General features: G+C 63.5%; 3 protein-coding genes across 5 annotated transcripts; all 3 read right to left on the bottom strand.

Annotated features, from left to right (window-relative positions):
• Positions 1-85: 85 nt before the first annotated feature.
• On the bottom strand, positions 86-4,114 carry LOC146764812 (tRNA 2'-phosphotransferase 1-like). Of its 2 annotated transcripts, none has more exons than XM_085563575.1 (7): positions 3,982-4,114; positions 3,324-3,405; positions 2,531-2,688; positions 1,792-1,966; positions 1,122-1,178; positions 925-1,013; positions 86-269 (listed from the first exon to the last, which is right to left on the bottom strand). In XM_085563575.1, exons 1-7 carry the CDS (start codon positions 4,036-4,038, stop codon positions 147-149), a joined length of 741 nt encoding a protein of 246 aa, XP_085419701.1. In that variant the 5' UTR covers positions 4,039-4,114; the 3' UTR covers positions 86-146. The 2 variants fall into 2 exon arrangements, with proteins under 2 accessions (XP_085419701.1, XP_085419702.1); XM_085563576.1 differs by having other exon boundaries at positions 903-1,013; positions 3,982-4,113.
• A 182-nt stretch (positions 4,115-4,296) lies between these two features.
• SCYL1 (SCY1 like pseudokinase 1) lies at positions 4,297-11,719 on the bottom strand. Its single transcript, XM_077789603.2, has 16 exons — positions 10,791-11,719; positions 10,447-10,590; positions 10,126-10,248; positions 9,637-9,851; positions 9,448-9,538; positions 9,109-9,264; positions 8,539-8,697; positions 8,161-8,268; positions 7,811-7,924; positions 7,530-7,685; positions 6,889-7,077; positions 6,331-6,403; positions 5,900-6,085; positions 5,724-5,791; positions 5,463-5,652; positions 4,297-4,520 (listed from the first exon to the last, which is right to left on the bottom strand). The coding sequence occupies exons 1-16, from the start codon at positions 10,926-10,928 to the stop codon at positions 4,408-4,410; spliced, it is 2,223 nt and encodes a 740-aa protein (XP_077645729.2). The 5' UTR covers positions 10,929-11,719; the 3' UTR covers positions 4,297-4,407.
• A 2,874-nt stretch (positions 11,720-14,593) lies between these two features.
• On the bottom strand, positions 14,594-26,195 carry LOC116184769 (FERM domain-containing protein 8). Of its 2 annotated transcripts, none has more exons than XM_085563542.1 (10): positions 26,016-26,195; positions 24,768-24,926; positions 24,237-24,338; positions 24,096-24,154; positions 23,801-23,967; positions 22,896-23,084; positions 21,971-22,094; positions 21,718-21,900; positions 20,872-21,073; positions 14,594-19,997 (listed from the first exon to the last, which is right to left on the bottom strand). In XM_085563542.1, the coding sequence occupies exons 1-10, from the start codon at positions 26,074-26,076 to the stop codon at positions 19,870-19,872; spliced, it is 1,374 nt and encodes a 457-aa protein (XP_085419668.1). In that variant the 5' UTR covers positions 26,077-26,195; the 3' UTR covers positions 14,594-19,869. The 2 variants fall into 2 exon arrangements, with proteins under 2 accessions (XP_085419668.1, XP_085419666.1); XM_085563540.1 differs by having other exon boundaries at positions 14,594-19,992.
• Positions 26,196-26,238: the final 43 nt, after the last annotated feature.

Raw genomic sequence — 26,238 nt, 5'->3', positions numbered from 1 at the left:
AACTGGGAGGGACTGGGGGGGGGGGTCCTGGGACCCCCGGGTGTTATTTGGGGAGGGGGGTTTGAGGTCTGACCCCACCATGTGATGCTCGTGGTGCTCAGGGGGGCTTTATTGGGGTCTGGGGGGCTCAGGGCCCCCCCGAATCTTTATGGGGGGAGAGGTTGGACCCCCAAATCCTTGTGGGGGGGGTTCAGACCCCCCCCCCCATCCTCATTTGGGGGTCTCTCCCCTCTCCTCGTCCCAGGGCCCGTCCAGGGGCAGTTCACACCCTGGGGGGGGGAATAGAGGAGTTGTTGCCATGGCAACAGGACCCCTCCCCAAAATCCTGACCCCCCCCCCCAACTCCCAGCCCCGCACCCCCCAAACCCCGAGTCCACCCCAAACTCCCTCAGCCCCCCCCAGGTTTGGGGTCCCCCTCAAATCCTCGAGTCCCCCCCACCCCCCTCAACCCCCCCACAATAATTTTGGGGTCCCTCCCAAACTCCTGAACCTCCCCAGACTTCCAATTTCGGGGATTCCTCCCCAAATTCCTGAATAATCCCCCAAAACTCTTTGACCCCCCCCCCCAAATTTCAAGGCTCCTCCCAAACCCCCTAAACAACTGCTCCACCCCCCCCAGTTCATGAATCCCCCCAGTTTTGGGGTCCCCCTCAAATCCTCGAGCCCCTCCCACCCCCCTCAACCCCCCCCCAATAATTTTGGGGTCCCTCCCAAACTCCTGGACCACCCCAGAGACCCCCCCCCCCAAATTTCAAGGCTCCTCCCAAAGCCCCTAAACAACTGCTCCAGCCCCCCAGTTTTGGGGTCCCCCGCCCAGTTTTGGGGTCTCCCACCCCCAGTTTTGGGGTCCCCCGCCCAGTTTTGGGGTCTCCCACCCCCAGTTTTGGGGTCCCCCCGCTCACGGCGCGGCCGCAGCTGCAGCACCCGCAGGAAATATTTGGGGGGGACGCGGCCCTGGGCGTCCCCCGGCGTCAGGATCACCCCGTTGGCCGAGCGGAAAAAGGGGATCCCGTCTGGGGGGAGGGCTGGGGGGTCACACGGGCATCGGGGGGGACCCCCGAACAGCGGGGACCCCCCCAAACATCGGGGAACCCCCCCAAAAATCGGGACCCCCCCCTCACCCGCCAGCGCTCGGGGGCCGTCGATGATGATGGCGATCTCCGAGTCCGACCTCATCCCTGCGGGGAGGGGGATTTTGGGGGGTCCTGGGGGATTTTGGGGAGTCCCGAGGGGTTTTGGGAGGGTCTGGGGGGCTGCAGGAGGGAGGCTGGGGGGGCCTCGAGGAGGATTTGAGGTGTTTGAGGGGTCCTAGAAAGGGATTTGGGGGGCTGGGAGGATTTGGGGGTGCCAAAAGGGTCCCTGAGCTTTGGGGGGGTCACTGGGGGGGTTTAGGGGGGTCCCTGCTGAGTCTGGGGAGTTTTTGGGGGTGCCCCGGGTTGGTTTTGGGGAGGGGTCACACCCCACCAGGTGAGAGTGGGGTGTCTGTGGGGTTTTGGGGTGTCCGGGGGGGTTCTGGGTGCTCGGGGGGTTTTTGGGGTGTCCTGGGTGGGTTTTTTTGTCTCCCGGGTGGGTTTTTGGGTGTCCCAGGTGGGATTTTGGGGTGTCCCGGGTGGGTTTTTTGGGTCTCCCGGGGGGGGTTTTTGGGGTCTCCCAGGTGGGATTTTGGGGTGTCCCGAGTGGGTTTTTTTGGGGTGTCCCGGGTGGGATTTTGAGGTCTCCCGGGCGGGTTTTTTTGGGTCTCCCGGGTGGGATTTTGGGGTCTCCAGGTGGGATTTTTTTGGGGTCACTCACCGCTGCGCAGGCCGGGGTCCCCCGGCAGCCCCCCCGCCAGGTGCAGGTGCTGGCGGCCCATGGGGCGCAGCCCCCCCGCCCGGATCGCGCCCCACAGGCGGCGCCGGGTGCCGTGGGCGAGGGTGGGGGGCAGCGCCCCGGGGCTGCGCAGGGGGGTCAGCTCCAGCTCGGGCACCTGCGACCCCCGGACACAGCCCCTGCAGCAGCCGCCACCCCCAAAACCCCAGCCCGGACCCCGAAATCCCAGCCCGGACCCCGAAAGCGCAGCCCAAAGCCCCAGAATCCCAGCCCGGACCCCAAAATCCCAGCCCGGCCCCCCAAAACCCCAGCCCGGACCCCAAAATCCCACCCCGGACCCCCAGAATCTGCTCCTGGATCTCCAAAATCCCAGCCCGGACCCCAAAATCCCAGCCCGGACCCCCAAAATCCCAGCCCGGACCCCCAGAATCCCAGCCCGGACCCCCAGAATCCCAGCTTGGACCCCCAGAATCTGCTCCTGGATCTCTAAAATCCCACTCCGGACCCCCAGAATCCCCCCAGACCCCTGGGGACCTCCCCAAACTCCTCCCCAAACCCCTCGAGGATCCCCCCAAACCCCTCAGGGACCCCCCAAACTCCTCTAGGACCCCCCAAAACTCCTCGGAGATCCTCCCAAACCCCTCTGGGATGCCCCCAAACCCCTCAGGGACCCCCCCAAACCCCTCAGGGACCCCCCAGACCCCCCCGGGACCCCCCTCACCGGCAGGGAGTGGCCCTGGTTGGCTCTGACCCTCAGGGGGTCCGGCCGGAGGGCGAAGCGACCCTTGGGGTCAGCGGCGACCACCCGGCGCACGTCCCCCTCCGAGACCCCCGCGAAGCGCCGCAGCCGCAGCAGAGCCCCCACCTCGACAAAACCGTCTGCCCCCCAAAAAAAAACCCCCCAGACCCCCGTCAGCACCTCCGGGGGGTCCCGGGGGACCTTTTGGGGGTCCCAAAAGACATTTGGAGGCGTCCCAAAAGGTATTTGGGGCGTCCCAGGGGACACTCTGGGGGTACCAAAAGACATCTGGGAGACTTTAGGAGGTCCCAAAAAGTATTTGGGGTGTCCCAGGGGTCCCAAAAGGTATTTGGGATGTCCCAAGGAACATTTTGGGGATCCCAAAAGGCATTTAGGGAAGTCTGAGGGGTCCCAAAAGGTATTTGAGGTGTGCCAGGAGACATTTCGGGGGTCCCAAAAGATATCTGGGGGATGCTGGGGGGGATTTCTGGGTGGATTTTGGAGAGAAATTTTCGGGTGGGTTTGGGGGGGAATTTTGGTTGATTTTGGGGTGGGTTTAGGGGGAGATTTGGGGTGGGTTTTGCGGGGATTTTGGGGAGGATTTTGTGGGGGGTTATCGGGGATTTGGGGACTTTTTGGAGGGAGTTGGGGGGGGTTTGGGGGCAGGTTTTGTGGGGATTTGGGGTGGGTTTTGAGGGAATCTTGTGTGATTTTGGGATGGGTTTGGGAGGGATTTGGGGTGGGTTTTGGGGGGGTTTTTGGGGGTCTCACGCACCCGGGCCCATGGGCAGCCCCTCGGCCACGGCCCCGTGGCGCAGAACGTAGCTCAGAGCCTTGGAGAGCCGCACCCCGGGGTCCTGGAGGGCCCAAGGGTGACCCCAAACCCCCCTGGAAGACCCCAACCCCCCCCAGGTGACCCCAAACCCCCCCCCGGGCACCACCCACAGCCCCCTACCCCCACAGGCAACCCCCAATCTTAGCCCCCCTCCCCAAATTAAGCTCCAATTGCCCCCCCCTTCAGCACCCCCCCAATACCTGGACCCCCCAAAGCCCCCCCAGCCCATTTCTGTGCCCTCCACCTGTCCCCCCCCCCAACTTTGATGTCCCCCCTTTGTGTCCCCCCCATCCCTGGGGTCCCCCCCTTGGGCCCCCCCCTCCCGCTCGATGTCCTTGTCCTCTCCCCTCCCGGAATTCGTGTCCCCCCCGAATTTTTGGGGTTCTTCCCCCCTCCCCCTCCCATGCCCGCCCCCCTTTTTGGGGTATCCCCCCCCGACTTGGGGTGTCCCCACGATCTCAGCCGTCCTTGCCACCCCTCCCCCAAGTACCCCCCTATCCCCGCCTCCCCCCACCGCGTCCCCACCCAAACCTGGGCTCCCCCCCACCCCGATTTTGGGGTCTCCCCCCACCCCAATTTTGGGGTCTCCCCCCACCACCTCCTCCTTCCGCCGCCGCCGCCGCTGGGCGGCGCCCGCGCCCTCCCCGCCGGCCATGCCGGGACACGTGACCCCGCGCGCCGCGTGACCCCGCCCCGCCGCGTGACCCCGCCCCGCCGCGTGACCCCGCCCCGCCGCGTGACCCCGCCCCGCCGCGTGACCCCGCCCCGCCGCGTGACCCCGCCCCGCCGCGTGACCCCGCCCCGCCGCGTGACCCCGCCCCGCCGCGTGACCCCGCCCCGCCGCGTGACCCCGCCCCGCGCCCGCCCGGTCACGTGTCCCCCTCACGGCTCCCGCCGCCGCCTCACGGCGCCCTCGCGGCTCTGCGGGTTTTTATTAGCGATCCCCTCGGCACAAAACAACACCAACCACCACCGGGGTTTCACCAGCCCCGATTCCCCTCCTCCCGGAGCCCCTCCCCGGCCCTCAGTCGAGTTTCCGCGCCCCCAGTTTCTGGGGGCCCCGGGGAGCCGCCCGGCGCTTGGCCTCGAGCTGGCGGCGCCGCTGCTGCTCCCGCTGCCGCCGGCCCGGGGGCGGCCCTGAGGGGACAGCGGGGTCACCGGGGGAATGGGGAAAATGGGGGACAGGGGGGAAAATGGGGGAAATGGGGAAAATGGGGGAACAGGGGGGTCACCGGGGGAATGGGGAAAATGGGGGACAGGGGGGAAAATGGGGGAAATGGGGAAAATGGGGGACAGGGGGGAAAATGGGGAAAATGGGGGGACAGGGGGGAAAATGGGGAGACAAAATGGGGAAAATGGGGGTTCAGGGGGGGACGGGGGAAAAATGGGGGGACAGGGGGGAACGGAGGGGATGGGGAAATGGGGGTCAGGGAAAATGGGGGTCAGGGGGATCAGAGGGAGATAAAATGGGGGTCACGGGGGCACAGGGGGGAACGGGGGTGATGGGGAAATGGGGGTCGGGGGAGTCAGAGGGGGGACAGGGAAAATGGGGGTCGGGGGAGGGACAGGGGGGAATGGGGGGGGAGACACGAGAGGGCGGTTTCGGGGGGATGAGGCCCTGGGGGGGTCTCAGGGAGGGGGGAATGGGGGTTCAGGGGGGTGGATGGAGGATGGAGGGGTCTGGGGGTTCAGGGGTGTTGGGGGATCACTGGGGAGGGGGGGGGTCTGGGGTCCCAAGGATATTGAGGAGGGGTCCCAGGAGACTGGGGGAGTCCCTCAGGGGCATTGAGGGGGGTCCTGGGTGGGGAGGGATCCCAAGTTTATTGGGGGGTGGGGGGAGGAACCCCAGGCAGGCCTTGGTGGGGAGGGGGGGGGCTTGGGGGGTCCCAGGATGGGTCTGGGGGTGTCCCAGGGAGAGTCTGGGGTCCAGAGGGGTCTAGGTGATCCCGGGGGGCGTCTGGGGGTGTCCTAGGGGGGTTCTGGATGGGTCTGGGGATGTCCTGGGTGGTCTGGGGTAGGTCTGGGGGGTCCCGAGGGTGTCGTGGGTGGGTCTGGGGGTGTTTTGGGGGGGGGTCTCACCGTGCTGGCTGGGCAGCGCCTCCCAGGCGTCCTCAGTGCCCCACTCGCCCCCCACCCCCCAGCCCCCCTCGTCACCCCCCCCGGCTGGGGGAGGGGCGCTGGGGGGGGGCTCTGTGGGGCTGGGGGGCTCCGGGGGGGTCCCCATTTCCTCGGGGCTGCCGGCGGGGGGGCTCCGGGGCAGCTCCATGTCCTGGGGAGGGGACACACAGGTGAGGGGATGGGGAGGGGGTCCCACTGTGCCCCCCCCTCCCCAAAACTCACCTCCAGACTCCCCCAGTCCTCATCCCACCCATCGGCGTCCTCCGGGGGGGGCTCCTCACCGGGGGGCTCTGGGGGGGCACAATGAGGTTTGGGGGGGGGGGGTCCCCAAGGCTTGGGGGCTGGGGGGGGTCAGGAATTTGGGGTGGGGGGGTTTTGAAGGGGGAAGGGTCACTCACCTTTTGGGGGGGCCGTGGGGTTTTCAGCCGGGGGTCCCTGCGTGGGGGGGGGCTGTGCGGGGGCCGCCCCCCCCTCGCCGCCCATCAGCCGCGCCGTCAGGGAGGTGACACCGGTGACAGCCCAGGACACGGCCGCCCCCAGCCCCCCCGCGCCCCCCCCCGGCACGGCGGCGGCGCTGGGGGCGTCTGGGGACGGGGGAGGGGGTCACGGGGGGGGGACACCCCCAAAGCCCCCCCGTGTCCCCCCCTGAGTCGCGATGTCACCCCCTGTCCCCCCACCCCAATTCCCTCCCTTCCCCGCAGATAATTTCTCCCCCTCCTCCCAATTTTTGACCCCCTCCTCTCAATTTTTGGCCCCCTCACCCCAGTTTTTGCCCCACCCCAATTTTTGGCCCCTTCCCCCCAATTTTTGCCCCCCCCGCAGGTCTCACCCCCCTCCTGCTCCCCGCCGGCCTCAGCCGCTGCCTCCAGCTGCTCCAGGAAGCTCCGAATGGCCCGGAACGCCTGAGAGGGACCCCAACAGTGAGAGACCCCCCGGGACCCCCACCCCTCCATAGCCCACCCCCAACTATTCTGGGACCCTCCCCATGCACACTGACCCCCCCAATTTCACCAAGACCCCCCACTGTGGGACCCCCCCCCCGCAGCACCCTGAGCCCCCCAACAATTGCTCTGGGACCCTCCCCAGCACCCCCTGCTCTGAAAGACCCCCCCCACTCAGTGGGACCCCCCCAATTTTGAGACACCCCCCATTTCATCAGGACCCACAGCACCCAGACCCTCTCCCCAATTCCTCTGGGTCCCTCCCTCCCCTCGGAACCCCCTCCCCAGTTTCTCTTTGTGTCTCCCACCACCCCAAAACCAAAACCCCCTCCCCAATTCCTTTTGGTCCCTCCCACCCCCAAAAACCCCCTCCCCAACTCCTCTGGGTCCCTCCCGCAGCACCCAGACCCCTCCCCAAATTCCTGCAGCCCCCTCCCCGCCCTGACCTGCTGCCGGACGCCGGGGTGGGGGTCCACGGTGAGGGCGCAGAGGGGGGGCAGCACCCGCCCGGCCACCTCGGGGGGCGAGTAGCAGCCGTGGGTGGCCGCGAAGGCGGCGACGGCCGCGGCCCGGGCCGGGGGAAACGGGTCCCGGGTGGCCCTGGCCAGGGCGGGGGCCAGGACCCGCCGGCGGGTCTGGGGGGACAGGACAGGGAGGGGGGACAGGGACAGTGAGGGGGGAAGAGGACAGGGAGGGGGAACAGGACAGTGAGGGGTGACAGGGACAGTGAGGGGGGACAGGGACAGGGAGGGGGGACGGGGGACAGGGAGGGGGGACAGAGACAGTGAGGGGGAACGGGGGACACCGTGTGGGGACAGGGGAGACAAAGTGAGGAGAGGGGAAAGGGGTTCCGGATGGCCCAAGCCAGGGTGGGGGGTCTGGGGGGGGGGAGGTCACAGGTACTGGGCCGGTGTAGGGGGGGTTCAGGGGGTCTCCGAGCTCACCTGGGGGGGCAGGTGGGGGGCCACGCACAACAAGGGGGTTTTGGGGGGGTTCAGGGGGTCTCTGAGCTCACCTGGGGGGTCAGGTGGGGGGCCACGCACAACAAGGGGTTATGAGGGGGTTATGGGGGGGTCTCTGAACTCACCTGGGGGGGCAGGTGGGGGGCCAGGCGCCCCAGGCACAGCGTGGCGTTGCAGCGCAGGGGTCCCAGCGCGTCCCCCCCCTGCACCCTCAGCAGCAGCCGGGGCAGCTCCCCCCCCCTGCGCCCCTCCCCCAGCTTGGGTGCCAGCAGCACCATGGACTGGAGGGGGGGAACACACAGGGAGGGGTCAGGGGGCACCCCCAGATGGGATTTTGGGGGCATCCAGCCCATTTGGGGGTGCGCAGCTGGTTGGGGGCGGGTCCCGGGTGGTTTTGGGGGCCCACCTTGACCGTCTGCTCGCGGATGGCTGGGTTGGAGTCTAGGAAGCCGTGGGCGACGTGGGGGAAAATTTGGGAGTCCACCGTGGAGTCAGGCAGGAACTCGATGAACTCCTCGAGCTGGGGGGGCGTGAGACCCCTGAACACCCCCAGGGACCCCCAAAAACCACAGATCGCCCCCCATAGACCCCCCCCCAGGCCTCCTCTGAACTCATAGACCCCTCCTAGTGACCCCCTAAACCCCATGGATAACCCCACCATCTCTCCCAGTCCTTCCCACTGCCTCCCAATCCCTTCCCAGTCCCATCCCAGTGCTCCCAGTCCCATCCCAGCCCCCTCCCAGTGCTCCCAGTCACCAGCTGCAGCAGGCGCAGGCGCAGGCCCCGCTCAGGGGACGAGAAGAGCCGGACGAGGACGGGGACAATTCGCTCCTGGTACTCGGGGGGGTCCAGCACCTTCGCCACCTGGGGGAGCGGGGGGAGACCAGGGGGCTATGGGGGTTACTGGGGGGATTTTGGGGGCCAGGGAGGTTTTAGGGGGGATTTTGGGGGTCAGGGAGATTTTGGGGGGGATTTTGGGGGTCAGGGAGGTTTTGGGGGGTATTTTGGGGGTCAGGGAGGTTTGGGGGGGGTATTTTGGGGGGGGTCTCACCTGCAGCAGCGGGAGCAGGGAGGTTGTGGGTGGGATTTTGGGGGTCAGGGAGGTTTTGGGGGGTATTTTGGGGGGGGTCTCACCTGCAGCAGCGGGGGCAGGGCGCTGGCGTCGGCGCTGCCCAGCTCCAGGGCCTCGAGCAGCCTCGGGAGCAGCTTGTGCCTGCGGAAGGGCCCCGGGAGGGACTCCAGGAGAGGGGGCAGCTCCTGCAGGAACGTCCGGCGCTCCGAGGGGTCCCGGACCTGCCGGGGGTCGGGGGGGACATCAGGGGATGGGGAGGATGATGGGGATGAAGGTGAGGAAGAGAATGAAGGAATAGGAGTGAAAACAATGATGATGGTGAGGATGATGAGGGGACAGGGATGGGAACGAGATGAGGATGGAAGAGCAGGGATGAAGGAACAGGAATGAAAATGAGACAAAAGGAACATAAATGAACACGGGAATGGGACAAGCATGAGGATTGAGGGACGATCAGGAGACAGCGATGGGGATGAGGATGATGATGGGGATGAGGAACAACAACAAGCACAAAGATGAGGAGACAGGGATGGGAATGAGAATAAAACAGGAATGAACGCGAGGATGAGGATGAGGTGTTCTGAATGAAAAATAACAGAGGGAACAGGGACGAGGCGAGGCTGAAGCCAGACCTGGAAGTGCTCGAGGAAGAGCCCGGTGCGCACCAGGGCGCAGGCCAGGAAGGCTCCAGGGCGCTGCAGCCGCTCCAGGAGCGGCCCCGGGCCCGGCCGGGCCCCCGGATCCGCCGCCACCAGCTCCGAGAAGGGCGGGATGAGCCCGGGGGGCAGCTGGGGGACAGGGGGGACACAGGGTCAGGGGCACCCCAGGGGCTGGGGGGACAGGGGGACCCCCGAGCCTGGGGGGGGATCTGGGGGGTGAGCAGAAATCTGGGGATCCAAGTCTGGGGGGAGTCAAACTGGGGGATCCCGGGTGTTCAGGGGGTCCCCAGGATTTTGGGGGGGGTCCCTGACCTTGCCGAAGCTGCGCAGAGCCCCCGGCCGGGGGAGGGGTCCATTGAAGACCTCCCAGATGAGGCAGCCCAGGCGCCACATGTCCCCTGCCCTGGGGGGGGCCGTGACAGTGGGGAGGGGGCACAGGAGACCCCCGTGGTCCCCTGAACCCCCCCCCACCCCCTTTTTCAGGTGCCCTCCCCAACTCACCAGGGGTCCCCCTGGCCTCGGGAGGGGTCGCTGAGCTCGGGGGGGTCCTGTGGCCGAGGGGGGTCGCTGGGGGGGCGTGTGGGGGTCCCCTCGCTGGTGGCCGCCACCCGCTCCAGCCCCCCCAGCTTCCACTCGCCGCCGGGGTCCACGAAGACGGCGTCGAGCCCCAGCGCGTGGTGAACGAGCCCCGAGGCCCCCAGGAACGCCAGCGCCGTCTGGGGGGGCAAAAACCCCCCGATAGCCAAAAACCTCTCAGAAACCCCCCCTGGATCCCAGAACCCCCCCAGATCCTGGAGACCCCCCCCCCAAGACCCTGGAGATCCCTCCACCCAAGACCCTGGGGATCCCCCCCACCCAAGACCCTGGGGATCCCCCCCACCCAAGACCCTGGGGATCCCTCCACCCAAGACCCTGGGGATCCCCCCCACTCTCCGGATCTTGGGGTCCCCCCAATGGTCTCAGGTCTCCCCTCAGGGATCCCCCCCTCACCAGCAGCCGCTGCAGCCCCCAGGCCACCTCCTGCTCGCCCGCGTCCCCGCTCGGGGGGTGCAGCCGCAGGTGCCGCCGCAGGGGGGTCACGGCCTCGGTCACCAGGTACAGGCACTGCTCCGTCTGGGGGGACACTCGGGGTCACCCCCGTGTCCCCCCATTGTGTCCCTCCTTCATCCCCTCGCTGTCACCACCGGCCCTGTCCCCCCAGTGTCCCCCTGTCCCAGCATGACTGCCCGCTCCCCCTGTCACCATTGTCCCCATGTCCCCCCAGCCACCCCCATGTCCCCGCTGTCCCCCCGCTGTCCCCGCTGCCGTCACCTCCAGGCTGTCCAGGTAGCCCAGGATGTTGGGGTGCCGGAGGCTGCGGAGCCGCTTCAGCCCCGCCCGGGCCAGGCCGGTGGCACCGGGGTCGCCCCCCGGGGCCAGGCTGTGAGCGAACACCGACACCGGAGCGCCATCGGCCTGGGGACACGGGGACGGCGGTGACACGGGGCTGGGGCCAGCGGGGCGGGAGGCAGGAGACAGCCGGGCCGGGGGGATGAGGGCTGGGGACACCGAGGGGACACCGGGGGGGACTCGGGGCAGGGATGGCGGGGCCGTGGCCATGCAGGGTGCGGGGACGGGGACACCGAGGGGACACGGACCCCCCCCCCCCCCCGCACCTTGCGGCGGCCCCGCAGCAGCCGCCAGAGCGGGGCCGGCGCCGCGGGGTCCGGCTGCGGCTCCGCGTCGGGCTCCGCGTCGGGCGGGCCCAGCTCGAAGGGGAAGTCCCGCACCGGGTCCCGGGAGAAGAGCCACATGGCGGGGCCGCGGCTCCCCGGGGCTCCCGGCGGCTCCCGGGGCCGCAGCGGGCCCGGAGGAAGCGGCGGCGGCGCCGGGCGGGAGGATCCGGTGACGGGCCGGGGGGGCGGGGCCCCGGCGAGCCAATGAGGGGCGAAGGGTGGGGCCTGGGGGAGCCAATGAGAGCGCGGGGGTGGGGAATGGGAGGAGCGAAGGGCGGGACTCGGGAGAGCCAATAAGGGACAGGGGAGGGGCCTGAAAGAACCAATGAGCGGCCAGCAATGAGGAAGGGGCGGGGCTAGAAAGGGGGCGAGGCCAAACCCGCCGGGACGGGGCGGGGCTTGTACAGGACACGCGGCAGGAAGCGGCGGTGACGTCACCAAGCGGGCCCAGCCCGCGCTGCGATGACGTCAGAGGGAGCAGCCAGTGACGTCATATGCACCAAGGGCACCCCCCCCCCAGCCCCAATGACGACACAGGCGCGGTCGGGGCTCTGCCGTTTATTGGTCACTGGGGGTCCCTGTCGCGACAGGGGGGGCTCACAGCGATGCGGCGCCCACTCGTGGTCCCGCTCCTGTCGCGATACAGGGGCACTGTCGCGACAGGAGCGTCCATCTTCATCTTCATCCAGGGTCCTGCCAGGATCGGAGCCCTTGCAGAGCGTGGACAGACGTTCTTGTCGCGATAGACCATCCCTGTCGTGACACGGGGCACCCCCATCCTGGTACTGTGGGTCACCCGGTGTGGGGCTCTGGGACAATGGGGGGGGTCCCTGTCACGACATGTGGGGCCCTATTACCAAAAGGGGTCCCTGTCACAACATGGAATCGCCCCCGCCCTCGTACCATGGGTCCCCCAAAACCATGTGAACACGTGGGGGGATTCCTGTCGTGATAATGGGTCCTTATCACAATACGGGGGCTCCTATCGCGATATGAGGTCCCTGTCGGGATACAGGGGTCTCCCTTTCCTCTGGATTTCCAGATCCCCAAGTCAAGGAGGAGAAACGGGGGGGGTTCTCCACCACAACATGGGGCTCCCTGTCGTGATATGGGGGGTCTGTGTCGGGACAGGACCCCAGGCCAGCAGCAGCGGCGCCGCGGGGAGTCGAACCCCGCCCCGGGGGGTCCCGGGGGTGCCACCACCGGCGCCTTTTGCTTTTTTTTCGGCCTTTTTGGGTCCAGAGGAGAAAAAGCAAAACCTGAGAAAACGGGGTAAAGTTTTCTCAGGAAAAGAAAAAACCTCCCGAAACGGGGAAAAAAAAAAAGCAAAAAAAACCTCCCCAAAACGGGTCCGGCCCCGCCCCAAGCGACTTGGGGCAAAATGTGGGGAATTTGGGGCCGGAGCGCACCCGAAAACGGGCGGTTTGGGGGGTTTGGGACCCACCACGCGCCCCCGGCGCAATTTGGGCGGAGAAACGGGAATTTTGGGTCCGAGTCACGGCCCAGGCGCAAAACAAGACTCAGAAACGGATTTGGGGTCACGGGCGCGTCCCGGTCGCAAAACGGGGCCGGGAGGAGGAAATGAGGGCGCAAAATGGGCTCAGACCGGCGGATTTGGGGTTAATCCCGCGCCCCCGGAGCACAGCGAGGTCCGAAAGGAGGATTTGGGGTCGGCCGCGCGCCCCCGGCACGGGATCGGCTCCGAAACGGGGTTTGGGGTCCATCGCGCGCCCCCCTCGCGGCTCGGGCCGAGAACGGGCGATTTTGGGGCTCGGCGCGTCCCGGGGCCCCGCCGGTACTTACTCTGCTGGCTCACCTGTCTTATTTTGGGGGGAATTTCTAGTTTTTTAAGCCTTTTTGGTTTTTTTTTTTTGGAGCAAATTGTCCATTTTGGGGCGAATCAAGGCGGTTTTGGCACTGTCACTGTGGGGAGGGGAGAGAGACAACAGCCAGCCCCCCATCCCGCACACCTGGCTCCTCCATCCCTTTGCTTTGGGGGAAAATCCGGGGGAAACGGTACAAAAGCTCCTCCCCCTCCCCAGGCACCAGGCGAAAGCGCTGACTAAGCACTTTTTTGGGGTGGAAAACACCCTTTTTTTTGTTTCAATTCCCAGCTTGGGGGCGGGCCCAACGAGCAGCGCATTCTGAAGCAATTTTAGCAATTTTTAGGGTTTTTTTAAGTGGGTGGGGGGGAAAGCAGCCAAACCCAAAGCTCCCCCTCCCCTTCCATCCCTGGAGTGGCCCATTTTGGGGTGAAAGCGGCACAAATACCAATTTCTGGCTCCCTACTGTTCCTGCAGACCCTGATTTGGGGGTTTTTTTGCCCCAGTCTGGCTCTTGGAGGCTCCTCTGGCGGGGGCAGGGCCGGCGGGGCTGCAAAAAACACCCACGAGACCCCCCCACACACACACACCCTGTCAGCACAACTGATTCTGGGGGGAAAAGCGGCCGAATCGGTCAAACCGCCCGCGGGTCGCGCTTTTCCGCCGGTTTTGGGGGGATTTGGGGTCGGGAGGTGCCCGCATGCCACGTCCGGGGGGGTCCCCGCGCTCCCCCCGCCCCAAACCGGCCGAAATCGCCCCAAATCTGCCGCCCTCCCCCCCCCACCCCGCGCGGGTCCCGGGGGGGGGCTCAGGGTGGGGGGGGGGCGCACCCGGTACCTGCCACCGCCGATTTGGGGGGTTTTGCCTCAAATTCGAGGCTCCCGCCCCTTGCTCGCTCCTACACTTACTCGTTTTGGGGACAAAAGTCTAAATTTAAGCATTCCTGCTGCTGGTTTCGGGAGAAAAAAACCTGGAAACATGATTATTGTCCCCTCCCCCCACGCCTGCTCCAGCCCCTCCCTCCACGGGGTTTTGGGGTGGGGGTTTACGGTTTTTTTTTCTTTCCTAAGGAAAGCTCCTGGAGCCAAATTCCTGCTCTTCCAGCTTCACTTTGGGGCAAAAAAAGCTTCTTTTTGCTGCTGCTGCTGCCTCCTCTCACTTGCGGCTGCGGAAAGGGCGGAAAACACCCCAAAACCGCCCCCTACCCACCAAAAACCGACCTCCCCAAAAAATGAAAAGAAAGAAAATCGACTCTTACTTCTCTGCATTCCCCAGCTCTGGGGGTTTTCTCCTCAAATCCCTGCCGGAATCTCCTGAGCGCGTTTTGAGTGCAGACTGGCCTTTTTTGGTTAAATCCTCTCTTTTTTTTCCCTTTCCTCGGCTTTTTCTCACCGTTTTGGGTTTTTTTTTTTTGGCCTTTTTTCCCTGCGTTTTGCTGCTTCCCTGAAGGGGAAAAACACTCGAGACACCCCCTCCCCCTTTCCCCACCCCCCACCCCAAAAAAATACAAAACATTTCTTTGAGCATTTCTCTCCCTTTTTTTTTTGATCACCGGCCCCTCCCGCGCGACGCCTTTGGGTTAAAAACAAAAGATTTTGGACACTTACTGAGCGGCGCCGGCGGGAGCGGCGGAGCCGGAGGGCGCTGGAGGAATTTGGGGGGTTTTCCCCATTTTTGGGGAGTTTAATAGAAAGAGGGAAGGGGAAGGGGCGACGGCGGCGGCGCCTGAAACGACAGAACCCCAAAACCCCCCAAATCCCCCCAAAATTCCCAAACCCCCGGGGGGGTGGGGCCTCACCCGGCCGCTGCCTCCGGCTCCATTTGGGGCATTTTCCTCAAATTCCTCAATTTTCCTGGCTCCGGGACCCAAATCGGGATTTTTCTTCCTTTTTCTCCCTTTATCCTTCTTTTTTTCATTAATTTTCGCTTCTATTTTCTCCTCTAAATCCTCTTTGATTTTCTCTCATTTTTCCTCTCTTCTATTCTCTTCTATTTTCTCTCTTCTGCTTTTTCCCTGTTTTCTTTCACTTCCATCTTCTCAAGTTTTCAGCACTTGGGTCTTTTTTTTTCTATAATTTTCTATTTTCTTTTTTCTAGTTTCATTTTTCCCAATTGCAATTTTTCTATTTATTTACAGTCTATTTTCATTTTTTCTATTATTTTTCTAGATTCTTCTATTTTCTATTTGTTCGATTTTCTTTTTTTCTAATTTCTTCTATTTTCTCAAATTTTCTAGTTTTCCTAGTTTCTTCTATTCTCCAACTTTCTTCTCTTTTTTCTATTTTCTATTTTTCCATTTTTTCTATGCTTTTTCAGTTTTCGCTTTTCCAATTTCTATTTTTTCAATTTCGTTTTCTTTTTTCTATTTTTTTCTAATTTTTTTCTGATTTTCTTCTATTTTCTTTTTTGTTTTGTTCTATTTTCTGTCTTTCTCTCCTTTTTTCCTCTCTTCTCTCTGCTCCTCCCCTGCCCAACTGCCGCCATTTTACCAAAAAGTCCTTTTTTCCCCCCAGATGGGGCCACTGCGAAGAAAAACTTTCCTTTCCCTGCCGATTCCATCTTCACTCTTCAGTTTTCCTGCTCTTCCCTCAAAATTGGCTCCTCTCAATCCATCCTGCGTCTGAAAATGCCGCATTTCACCCCAAACCGGCCGCCCCCGCCTGCGCTGCCCGGCCCGGCCCCACGTGGGGACTAAATTCCATTATTTTAAGCTTTAAGAGCTTTTTCTTATTAAAAAAATAATAAATTTAGGAGCTTTTTTAGCAGAAAACAGCGTATCGAGCGCTTTTTCTTTCTTTAAATTAAAGCAACTTAAAAAGCTCTTATTAAAGAAATTAAAACCGCCCCAGCTCGCTCCGGCTTTTTTCAAGTATCATATTAAAATATATTAAGAATTAAAGAGCTGCGAGAGCTGCCTCCTCTCCCAGAAATCTGCTTTGAAAGCAGCGATTTCTTCCAAACCATCATTAGAAGCTTCGGTTTCAATAAAAACCAGCTTTAAGAGCTTTTTGGAAGGGTTTTCATTCTTTTTTTTTTTTCAGTTAAAATGCCCCAGCTCGCCCCGGCTTTTCCCATTACTGGAATCGCCGCAATTTAAGGATTTTTTTTTTTTTTTTAAATTGAAAGCAAGCAGCTTTAAGAGCTCCGTTTTCCTTAAAGGAAACCGCTTTCATCTCTTTTTAAATAAAGATTTAGGAGCCGCTTTTATGGAAAAAAAAAAAAAAAAGCACTCTTGGGAGCTCTTTCTATAGAAAATATCGCAGCTTTAAGAGCTTTTTGCCGGCAATAAAGCCATTTTTTGAGCTCTGGGTAAGAAATAAAGCCATTTTTTTGAGCTCTGGGTAAGAAATAAAGCCATTTTTTGAGCTCTGGGTAGGAAATAAAGCCAATTTTTGAGCTCTGGGTAAGAAATAAAGGCATTTTTCGAGCTCTCGGCAGGAAATAAAGCCGTTTTTCGGAGGTTTTTGGATAAAATCCAGCAGCTCCGGGCCGTGGCGGGGCTGGCTCCGGCCGGGCGCTGCCGGCGCTGCCCCGTCCTTATAAAGGGCCCCGCGGGGGCGACAAAATAGTCCCTAAAATGGCCAAAAAAGGGCAACATCCCCCAAAACCGCCCCCCAAACCCGCCGCCCCCCAGCGTGAAAAAGCCTCTTTTTTCATTATTTCTCATTTTTTACCCTTTTCTTTGATTTTTTTTTCCCCCTCACAAACCGCGTCGTCCCCCCCCCCCCCCCAGGCCAGCGCGAAACTGGTTAAATTTAACAGCGATTTTTTTGTTCGCTTTGGCCAATTCTGCCCTAAAAATCTCTCGCTGCGACCTTCCCGGGTGGTTTTAGAGTTGCTTTTATTATTTTTTTTAATGATTATTCATTCATTTTATTCCGGTTTTTGCTTTTGCTGCGTCACGGGGCTGGGCCGCTGCCAAGGAGGCGCCGTGGCTCCTCAAAAGGCTCAAAAAAGGGGAAAAAAAAACAGAATTCTTGAGGGAACACAGACCCCAAACCCCCAATTTCCCCCAATTTTTGTTCACCCCAAAAAGCCCCGAACAACCCTTTTTTAAAACCCTTTTTTCACCCTGATCCAGCACAGTCCTAACCACCATTTTTATTCCATTTTTACAACAAAAATGCATCAAAATCTCTGCGTTTCACCCCGTTTCAGGCCAGGCCAAGTCATGGAAGTCCTTGTTTTCAATCAGGGGAATAAAACCCACTATTCTGAGGCATTTTAAGGCATTTTTTAGCTGTTTTAAGATGCTTTTTTCAGCATTTTGGAAGCGTTTCCGGGCAGGAAATAACACCCCAAAAGTGCTGGCAGGGAGGGGACAACCCCCCCCTTCCCAACCCTTTAATTATGATTCATTAAAGCTGCTCTGGGGCTAATTAAAGTTGCTGATTAAAGCGATGAGGCATTTGGGTCTGTGGGAGGAGCTGTTCCGACATTTTTGGGGCGTTTCCTGCAGGAGAAAATATTTCCTTATTGTTATTCATTATTTTCTGGATGATTCCACCATTAAAGCTCTCAAATGTAATTTTTTCCCCCCCTCCATTTCAAGTGCTGGAAAAAGCCTCCCCCAAAAATACCCTGATTTATGGAAGTTTGTCTCAATGATAATTTTTGATAATTCATCCATTTGCAGCCGCTTTAAGCCCTAATTTAAAATCGAAATTAGCAACTCTGACATGTCCAAAGTTCGTGTTTTCTGCACGAAAATACTCCAAAAGCTGCTTTTTCCTCAGGAGCTGAGCCTGGAGAGGCCATTTTAAAGCATTTTTCTATGGAAAGATGCTCTTTACCAAATCTTAGGTTTTTCTTAGGAAAAAAAAACAGAATAAAAAATCAGTTTTAGATTTTTTTTTTTTTTTTAAAGCTAGGATAACCCTAAAACTTCCAAATAGCCTTAACACCACTTTAAGCTGACTTTAAGCCATTTTTGAGGCACAGGGCAGAGGTTTTGCCCTTAAAAATCACCACGAAGCTTTTCCAGGTACTTTTTAAACCCAAATGGCCGCTTTTTTAACCCAAAGTGGGAGGCTGGCCCCCAGCTCTCCCCGTGGGTTTTTGAGCTAAAACCACCTGAATTCTTCACTCTAAGCCCACAATTTCTTTGAGATTTTTGAAACCCGACACTTTTTTAGCGACTTTTCACACAAAAATCACCCCGCGAGAAGGGGCCCGTGCTGGGGGGGGGGGGGGGGGAAGAACGGGGGGACTTTATTTCATCGGCTCCCCCCAAACCGCCGCTAAACGGGCACAGACCCCCTCCCCCATCTCGTTCCCCTCCCCCACAGCCCCGACTTTCATTCCGCCCCTCCCCCACGCCCATTTACAGGCAATAAAAAAAAAAAAAAAAAAGATTTTGGGGGCGGGAGCGGCCGCGGAGGGATCCAGGGTGAAGCGAGTGGAAAGCGGAGGGATCTGAGAGTGATGCGTTAATGGGCGGGGCCACGCGGAGGCCCCGCCCCTTCCTGTTCCCGCCCTCCCTGGCTCCACCAATCCCTGACCCCGCCCCTCCCTGGCTCCGCCAATCCCTGACCCCGCCCCTCACTGGCTCCGCCAATCCCTGGCCCCGCCCCTGATTTGGCCACGCCCCCTTCTCTGCGCAGCCGCCGTGGGGGCGGCGCCACTGCTGCGGCCGCTCCGCATTGGGCGGGGAAAAGCGTCCGGAGAGAGGAAAAAGTTCAAAAAAAAAAAAACAAAAAACTCACCCTTTTCTCCTTGGTTTTACCTCAGAAAAGCTCGAGTTCCTTCCGGAAAATCTCTCGAGCTCCTTCAGGGAATGTGTGCCTCTGAAATGGCTGAATTCCGTCAGAAAATGACCCATTTCCCTCAGAAACGTCTGGTTTTACCTCGTCATTGCCCTCTGAGACGTCTGGCTTGTCTCAAAAAATGTTTGATTTCCCTCAAGAAGTGTCCGATTTGCCTCAGAAATAACCTGTTTGCCTCGAAAATGTCTTACTTCCCTCAGGAATGTCCAATTTGTATCAAAAAGGCTTCATTTCCCTCAGAAAGTTCCCAATTTGCCTCTGAAATGGCAAGTTTTGCCTCAGAAATATCTTATTTCCCTCAGAAAATCTCCTTTTATTCGGCCATAACCCGCTCCCTCCGAAATGGCCCCTCCCCACAGGAACATTGATTCCAAAACATTTCTTTATCCTATCAAACATTGATATTTTCTTCATGTTTTTCATCTGTAAATGTTGGATTTCAGAGCAGTTCCTCTGTGTCTTTAGGGCCCCGGTGACACCGACCCTTCCCACAGCACCCAACTCTCACACGTTCTGCCTTAAATAATCATTTGATTTCTGCAGAGCACCTTAAGAAAATGAAATTATTCGGGACTGAGGCACTTTTGCCGCAGAGTGGAGGCGTGTGGGTTTTATGGGTAGAAAATGTGATATTCTGGATAAACGCAGCCCTGCTGGGTGGGGAAGGGGAGGGAAATGGGGTTAAATAGTGAAATAGGGGGATTTGGGGTGGGTTTGTGAAGGTCCCAAATGGACAACGAGCGATGCCCCAAAATCAGCAGGACTTGGCCCAAAAATGGGGGAATTTGTCCCAAAGGTCTCGGAGCCCCTGACAGAGGGGACACGTGTGACACATGTGACATGTGTGACACACACGTGGCCCTGAGGCCCCAGCCCGAAATGGCTGCTATCATGTGGTGCCGCCATTTGGCTACAAACCCCCCAAAATTGGCCCCAAAACTCCTAAAACTGGCCCCAAACTGCATCAGCTTGTCCCAAACCCCCCTGAACAGGCCCCAAAAGCTGCTTGGAAGAGGCTCCAAACCCCCCAAACTGGCCCCAAAATGTCCCAACTCCACTAAAGTGGCTTCAGGCCTCCAGGAACATGCTGGAAAATGCCCTGCATTATCCAAAATCAGCCCCAAATATCCCAAACTAGTTCAAAACTGCCACGAATTAGCCCCAAAAAAGTCACAAACCACCCTGAATCAGCTTTGATCCGCCCCAAACCACCCTGGATCATCCCCAAACTGGTACCAAACTGCCTCCAACTACTCTGGATTAGCCCCAAACCGACCCAAATTTACCCCAGAAGGCCCCAAATTCCATCAAACCCATCCTGGGGAGAGGGTTGGGGGGGCAGTGCAGTTTATTGGGGGTGTGAGTACAAAGAGGGGGAAATCCCGGGGGCTCCCAGTGGGAGCTGGGAGGGGTTGGGGGGCTCAGGGGGGCTCAGCCCTGCTCGGAGCCGGTGCCCCCCGTGCCCCCCGCCACGGGGCTGTAGGAGCCGCCCCCGGCCCCTCCCCGGCTGAAGAAGGACACCGAGCGCCGGGGGGGCTTCACCCGCCGCAGCTCCTGCCCTGGGGGGACACCGGGCTGGGGTTTAGGGCAGGAACCGCCTCGCGTTCCCCTGTGCCACCACCCCGCGGTGTCCCCTGCTCGTCATATCCCCCCCCCAAGGACCCTGTCCCCCACGTCCCTGTGACCGCCCTCCCTGTCCCCTGGAAGCTTTTGTGTCCCCTTCCTCGACCCCATGCCCCCATCCCCCTCCAGGAGCTCTGTGTGTGTGTCTCCATGGCCCCCTGTCCCCAGTGTCCCCCACCTCCCCGATGTCCCTGATGTCCCCAGTGTCCCCCATGTCCCCCTGTCTCCCTGTGACCCCACAGTCCTTGATGTCCCTCGTGTCCCCCCATGTCCCTGATGTCCCGGATCTCCCCCATGTCCCAGATGTCCCCCCATGTCCTTCATGTCCCCCCATGTCCCGTCTGTCCCCCCATGTCCCAGATGTCCCCTATGTTCTGGATGTCTCCCCATGTCCCAGATCTCCCCCATGTCCCTGATGTCCCCCATGTCCCGGATGTCCCCCCACGTCCCCCATGTCCCTCATGTCCCATGTCCCGTCTGTCCCCCCATGTCCCAGATGTCCCCTATGTTCTGGATGTCTCCCCATGTCTCGGATCTCCCCCATGTCCCTGCTGTCCCTGATGTCCTGGATCTCCCCCATGTCTTGGATGTCCCCCCACGTCCCAGATCTCCCCCATGTCCCTGCTGTCCCCCGTGTCTCCCCATGTCCTGGATGTCCCGGATGTCCCCATGTCCCCGATCTCCCCCATGTCCCCAGTGTCCCCGCTGTCCCGGATCTCCCCCATGTCCCCCATGTCCCGGATGTCCCCCATGTCCCGGATGTCCCCCATGTCCCCTCTGTCCCCCCATGTCCCCGCTGTCCTGTCGCACCGTCCCGCACGTAGTCGATGGTCGCCAGGCGCTGCAGGCGGGGCCGGGTCACGCTCTGCTGCCGCCGCAAGGGGGCGCCGCGCGCGCCGGCCAGCTCGGGGGGCGTGGCCTCGGCGGCGGGGGGCGTGGCCTGCTCCTCGGGGGGCGGGGCCGCCCCGCCCAGCTCGATGCAGCACTCGATGAGGGCGCTCATCAGCTCCGCCTGGGGGCGCTGTCAGCGCGGCCGGGACCCCCCCAGGGACCCCCAGAACCCCCGGGACCCTCCTCGGGAACCCTCACACAGCCCCCTCCCCAGGACGCTCCCTTGGAGATCCCCCCTGTACTCAAAAACCCACCCCAGGCACCCCCAAACCCCTCTGGGACAACTCCCAGGGACCCCCAAATCCACACTGGAGGCCCCCAAACCCCTCTGGGACCCCCCCAGGGACTCCCAAAATCTCCCAAAAGCCCCGGGATCCTCCCGGGAACCCTCACACCCCCCACTCACCAGGACGCTCCCTTGGAGACCCCCCCTGTACTCAAAAACCCACCCCAGGCACCCCCAAACCCCTCTAGGACTCCCCCCAGGGACCCCCAAATCCACCCCAGAGACCCTCCAACCGACCCCCTGGCATACCCTAGGGATACCCAAACCAACACCCCTGGGGTCATCCCAGGACCCCCAAACCCAAACCTGGCACCTCCAAACTGTCCCCCAACACCCCAGGATTCCCAAACCAGCCCCAAACACCCCCAAAAGGATCCCCCAGGGACCCCACCCAGCTGCCCCCCAAAGCGCTCCCAAACCGTCCCCCTGCTCCCCCCAGATTCCGCCCCCAGGACCCCCCACCTGCCCCGTGGTCGCACCTGAGGGGAGAACACCCGCAGCAGTCGGTTCACGGGGGCTCCCTCGTGGTCCCCGTCGAACTCCAGCCAGAGCTGGGGGGGCTCCGCGGGGTCCCCGTCCTGCCCCGCGGGGTCCCCGTCCTGCCCCACGGCCCCCACCAGCTCCCAGCACAGCTCAGGGTACGTCAGCGACAGCAGCACGTGCTGGGGGGCACGGGGGGTCACCCACAGTGCCCCCCTGCCCCCCACCCTGCCCCCCGGACCCCCCCAGTACCTTCTGGCGGGGGTCGATGATGGTGACCCCCTCGAGCCCCACGGCCACGCTGACGGGGCGCAGCCCCCCCCGGCCCAGCAGCCCCCCCGACGGCCGCTCAATGGCTCCCGGGAAGAAGGCACACCTGGAGGGGGGTGGGACACACCTGGGTCACCCCCAAACCCCAATTCTGGCTCCCCCCAAATTCCTGGGTCCCCAGGTGCAGTGTGGGGTCACTTGCGGGGGATCCCTTGGGACTCGGACACTGGGAAACTTGGGGGTCTAGAAGGAATCCTGGGGGGGTCACTGTGGGTCTGGGGGAGTCTGTGGGGCTCAGATATTGGGGGGTGCCTGGGAGGGCCCCCGGGGGGCTCATTTGATGTTTCTGGGGGTCAGGCTGGGGGCACGGGGGGTTCTTTTGGGGTTCTCTGGTGATCTGGGGGGCTCCCTGTCAATCTGGGGATTTCTGGGTGGTCTCTTAACTGGGGGTGTCCAATGGGGGGTGTCCCATTGAGGTGTCCCTTTTGGGGTTTCCCTGGGGGTCTCTAATTGGGGGGTGTCCCATTTGGGAAGTCCCATTGAGGTGTCCCAGGGGGATTGTACCATTGGGGGTGTCCCACGGGAGGTATCCCACTGAGGTGTCCCTTTTGGGGGTCCCCGGGGGTCTCTAACCAGGGCGTGTCCCACTGAGGTGCCTCTTTCGGGGGTCCCCGGGGGTCTCTAACCGGGGGGTGCCCCACTGAGGTGCCTCTTTCGGGGGTCCCCGGGGGTCTCTAACCAGGGCGTGTCCCACTGAGGTGCCCATTTCGGGGGTCCCTAACCGGGGGGTGTCCAATGGGGGGTATCCCATTGAGGTGCCCCTTTCGGGGGTCCCCGGGGGTCTCTAGCTGGGGGGTGCCCCATTGGGGTGCCCCTTTCGGGGGTCTCCACCCGGCTCCCCCCTCACCCGTAGCCGGGCAGGGCGTGGCAGCGGCGCAGGAAGTCCCGGTACAGTCCGGCAGGGGGCGCCTCGGGGCCCGGCGCATGCGCGAAGGCCTCGAGCAGCCGCTGGGCGGGGCCCGGCTCGCGCGAGCGCCGGAACAGCGCCCCCCAGCGGGCCGGAGGACCCGGCGGCAGCAGCTCCCCCAGCAGCGGCCTGGGGGGGACACCGGGGGTCAGGGGGGGGTCACGGGGGGGTCTGGGGGGACCGGGAGGGGCACGGGAAAAACATGGAGGTCAGGGGGTACCGTGTGGCCAGGGGGTGGGGGTCCCGTGGGACGGGGCGGTCCCGGAGGGGATCCCGTGGGTGGGTCCCAGGTGAGGGGGGATCCCCCAGGGATGGCTCCCAGGTGGAGGGGATCCCATGGGTGGGTCCCAGGTGTGGCTCCCAGGTGGAGAGGATCCCGTGGGTGGGTCCCAGGTGAGGGGGGATCCCGTGGGTGGGTCCCAGGTGGGGCTCCAAGGTGGAGGGGATCCCGTGGGTGGTCGCGGGGGATGCCAGAGGGTGGTCCTTTGGGTGGGGTCCCAAAGGGAATCCCAGGGGTTCCCATGGGTGGGGGTCCCACGGGCAGGGGTCCCACGGGCGGGGTTCCCACGGGCGGGGGTCCCACGGGCAGGGGTCCCACGGGCAGGGGTCCCACGGGCAGGGGTCCCACGGGCGGGGGTCTCACGGGCGGGGTTCCTTCGGGCGGGGGTCCCACGGGCAGGGGTCCCACGGGCGGGGTTCCCACGGGCAGGGGTCCCACGGGCAGGGGTCCCACGGGCGGGGGTCTCACGGGCGGGGTTCCCTTGGACGGGGTTCCCACGGGCGGGGGTCCCACGGGCGGGGGTCCCACGGGCGGGGGTCCCACGGGCGGGGGTCCCGGTGCTGACCGGAGGCTGAGCTCCGTGTGCCGGCCGGGCTCGAAGGGCCCCAGGCGCAGGCGGCAGCTGAGCCCCCCGAGCTCGGCCGCCTCGGGGGGGTCCACGGGGTAGCGCCCCCCCCTCAGCTGCTCCCGCGCCTCCTCATAGAGCAACCGGAGCAGCTCCTCCTCCTGCAGCTGGGACCCGCAGACACCCCCAGGTCACACGGAGAGACCCCAAAACCACGGCAGACCCCACCCTGCATCCCCCCGTGCCCCCCTCCCATCCATCCCCCCACGCTGGCGACCCTCGTGTCCCCCCTCACCTCCAGCTCGCGGCTCTTAGGGAAGAACACGTTCCTGCGCAGCTGCAGGCACGGCTCATCTGGGGGGGCAGGGGGTCAGTGGGACCCTCGAGGGGACCCTCCTGTCCCCAACAGGACCCCCCCGGACCCCCCACCCCTCACCTTGGGCGATGGCCGCGGGCGAGCCGAGGCTGAAGCGCAGCAGCAGCTCCGGCCAGTGCCGGACCAGGCGCAGGGGTCGGTGCCGCGGCTTCAGCTGCACCTCTGGAGTGGGGGACACAGGGCTGGCACCCACTCGGGGACCCCCACGGGCACAGGGACCCCCCCCATTCCATCCTCCAGGGGGATCCTCCCGTCTCCCTGTCCCTCATGGGACCCTCCAATGTCCCCTCCTCAGCGAGCAGCTCCACTCACAACCGAGCTGCCACCCCACGACCCCCCATATCCCCGTGTTCCCATGTCCCCCTGTCCCCCCCATGTCCCCCCCCGTGCCCCCCATGTCCCCCCATATCCCTGTCCCCCCATGTCCCCATGTGTCCCCCCATGTCCCCCCCTTCCTCCAACCACAGCAGCTCCAACCCCAACAACAGCGTGAGCTGCGACCCCGCCATGTCCATGTCCCCCCTATGTCCATGTCCCCCATGTCCCCCCATGTCCCCCCATGTCCCCCATGTCCCCCCGTGCCCCCCTCACCGAGCAGCTCCGACCCCAACCACAGCGCGAGGGCGTCGCCGGCGGCGGGCGGGAGGCGCAGCGCCCCCTGCAGGCGGCGCAGCAGCTCCGCGGCCGTGGGGCCCGGGGGCGGCTCCAGCGGCAGCGGCAGCGCCGACCCGTCGGGCAGGTACAGCAGGGCTGGGGCACGGGGCCGTGAGACCCCCGGGACCCCCGAACACTCCCCGGGACCCCCGCACACCCCCCGGGAACCCCGCACCGCCCCACACTGACACAGCCCCGACCCGTCCGGCAGGTACAGCAGGGCTGGGGCACGGGGCCGTGAGACCCCCGGGACCCCCGAACACCCCCCGGGACCCCCAAACATCCCCCGGGACCCCCGCACCGCCCCACACTGACACAGCCCCGACCCGTCCGGCAGGTACAGCAGGGCTGGGGCACGGGGCCGTGAGACCCCCGGGACCCCCGCACACCCCCCGGGACCCCCGCACACCCCCCCGAGACCCCCGCACATCCCCCGGGACCCCCGCACCGCCCCACACTGACACAGCCCCGACCCGTCCGGCAGGTACAGCAGGGCTGGGGGCACGGGGCCGTGAGACCCCCGGGACCCCCGCATACCCCCCGGGACCCCCGCACATCCCCCGGGACCCCCGCACCGCCCCACACTGACACAGCCCCGACCCGTCCGGCAGGTACAGCAGGGCTGGGGCACGGGGCCGTGAGACCCCCGGGACCCCCGCACACCCCCCGGGACCCCCGCACACCCCCCCGAGACCCCCGCACATCCCCCGGGACCCCCGCACCGCCCCACACTGACACAGCCCCGACCCGTCCGGCAGGTACAGCAGGGCTGGGGCACGGGGCCGTGAGACCCCCGGGACCCCCGCACACCCCCCCGAGACCCCCAAACATCCCCCGGGACCCCCGCACCGCCCCACAGCCACCCCCGCACTGACACAGCCCCGACCCGTCCGGCAGGTACAGCAGGGCTGGGGGCACGGGGGAAGACCCCCACCAAACCCACTCGGGACCCCCAAAACTCCCGCGGGACCCCCCACCCCCAGACCGACACACCCCCGGGACACACCCAAAGGACGCACGGGGGTCCCACGGCCACGCCCTCCCCCAGACCATCCCCCAAAGGGTCCCACGCCCCCCCCGGGGGTCTTAAGGCTTCCAAAGCGCCCCACGCCCCCCACCCACGGGGGTGCCACGCCCACACCCGGACCCACGGCGCCGCCCCCTCCCGTGGCCCCGCCCCCTCACCGGCAGCGCCCGGCGGGGCGGACGCGCCCCCCTCCCCCTCCGCCTCCCCCTCCCCGTCCATCGGCGGGGTCACGGCGGGGTCACCGTGGGGTCACGGCGGGGTCACGGCTCCGCGCGCTCCTCGCGCCGGTGCCGCGCGCGGGGCGGAAGCGCCACGGGTGGGCGGAGGGGGCGTGGCCTCAGCGGTGACGTCACCGCGGGGGCGGGGCCCAGGCGGGGGGGG

The sequence above is a fragment of the Lonchura striata genome, chromosome 31, assembly GCF_050655825.1.
Source record: "Lonchura striata isolate lonStrDom1 chromosome 31, ASM5065582v1, whole genome shotgun sequence".
In the NCBI taxonomy this organism is placed as follows: Eukaryota; Metazoa; Chordata; class Aves; order Passeriformes; family Estrildidae; genus Lonchura; species Lonchura striata.
This window is presented reverse-complemented; position numbering and strand designations above follow the sequence as displayed.